Source organism: Aplysia californica, unplaced genomic scaffold, assembly GCF_000002075.1.
Source record: "Aplysia californica isolate F4 #8 unplaced genomic scaffold, AplCal3.0 scaffold00105, whole genome shotgun sequence".
Taxonomy (NCBI): Eukaryota; Metazoa; Mollusca; class Gastropoda; order Aplysiida; family Aplysiidae; genus Aplysia; species Aplysia californica.
Window position 1 is genome coordinate 704,808 of NW_004797375.1, and position 1,206 is coordinate 706,013.

Consider the following 1,206-nt stretch of genomic DNA (forward strand, 5'->3'; position numbering starts at 1 on the left):
AGACAGACAGACAGACAGACAGACAGACAGACAGACAGACAGACAGACAGACAGATAGATAGATAGATAGATAGATAGATAGATAGATAGATAGATAGATAGATAAACAAAAAATCGCTGTCAGGGAAACAGATGGGTTCATTGACGGACTGAGGCATAGAGAGACAAAGACAAAGACAAATAGTATAGGCTACAAAGACAAACTGACCCTCTGGACAGTGTGGAGGACGTTGTCACTTGTTCTCGTGCCGTATGTGTCGTAGTTATAGTCCAGAGTGACCCATACATCAGCCTTGCCGGAGACAGGCTTCCCGTAGGTGTACCTGAGGGCAGACATTTCAGCCGTTGCCTGTGGGAACTTATCTCTACTACTCAAACATAAGATATTAATGAATATGAACCATGATAGGGAATTGTTTACCCGCTCTATAAAAGCTGTATGGTTAATCTAGAGGCGAAAAATTGGAATCTAACTTGTGTCTCTGATAGAAATGAGCCCAATTAGTCGAGGGCCTCAAAATCTCTTCGAACAACATGAGTTCGAGAATGCCCCCTCTAGTGATTTGAACCTGGCCACCCGCACTAAAGTAAAGCATGGTATTAACTAAACTGTTGGCAAACCCCCTGGAGTAGCTTATGACAGTAGAAACAGTCGAATGAAAGTGAGGGAGGAGACCACACCAGACAGGAGATGCCAGAGGCAAGTCTGCATTAGAGAGGGTACATCGTTTATCATGTTGGACACCAGGAATCCAAAAATCTCCTTTTTCTGTTTTTATCTAATTCAAACGGGTTACTAAGGCACCAAAAGTCCATTGGATATGCCCTTTATTGCTGAATTTACAACTTAAATTGTGAGATAGCTCAAGTACGCTGGTAGTTTTCAAGATTCCACATATAATTTTGTGAGATGCGGTACAAAAGCAAGCGTTTGTGGAAAAAAAAAGACTTTGAAGTTTTATTTACAATGATAACGGGAAATGACAAAAATAGTTCTTTTTATAATAGACAAAGCACAAAATCAACTAAAATCCGCTTAGTATATCATACCTCAGAAATAGTTCAACCTATGTCTTTTTAGGAACCACTACTTTTTCTTTTCTTTTTTTTTTTCTTTAAAAAAATTATTAAAAGTTCTGTTGTGTGTCTTTTCAGCAGGTCACTCGAAACAAATTCTCTCGACTATAGGGTATTTCTCTGGACACC

The 1,206-nt window shown here is 39.4% G+C and overlaps 1 protein-coding gene across 1 annotated transcript in view; it reads right to left on the reverse strand.

The window, feature by feature from the left end:
• LOC101854858 (CD109 antigen) overlaps window positions 1–1,206 on the reverse strand; it is a gene marked incomplete at both ends in the record, with an annotated part of 54,662 nt that overhangs the window by 48,880 nt on the left and 4,576 nt on the right. The window contains 1 exon segment of the mRNA XM_013080914.1: window positions 209–323. Coding sequence (XP_012936368.1) covers window positions 209–323 — 115 coding nt within the window.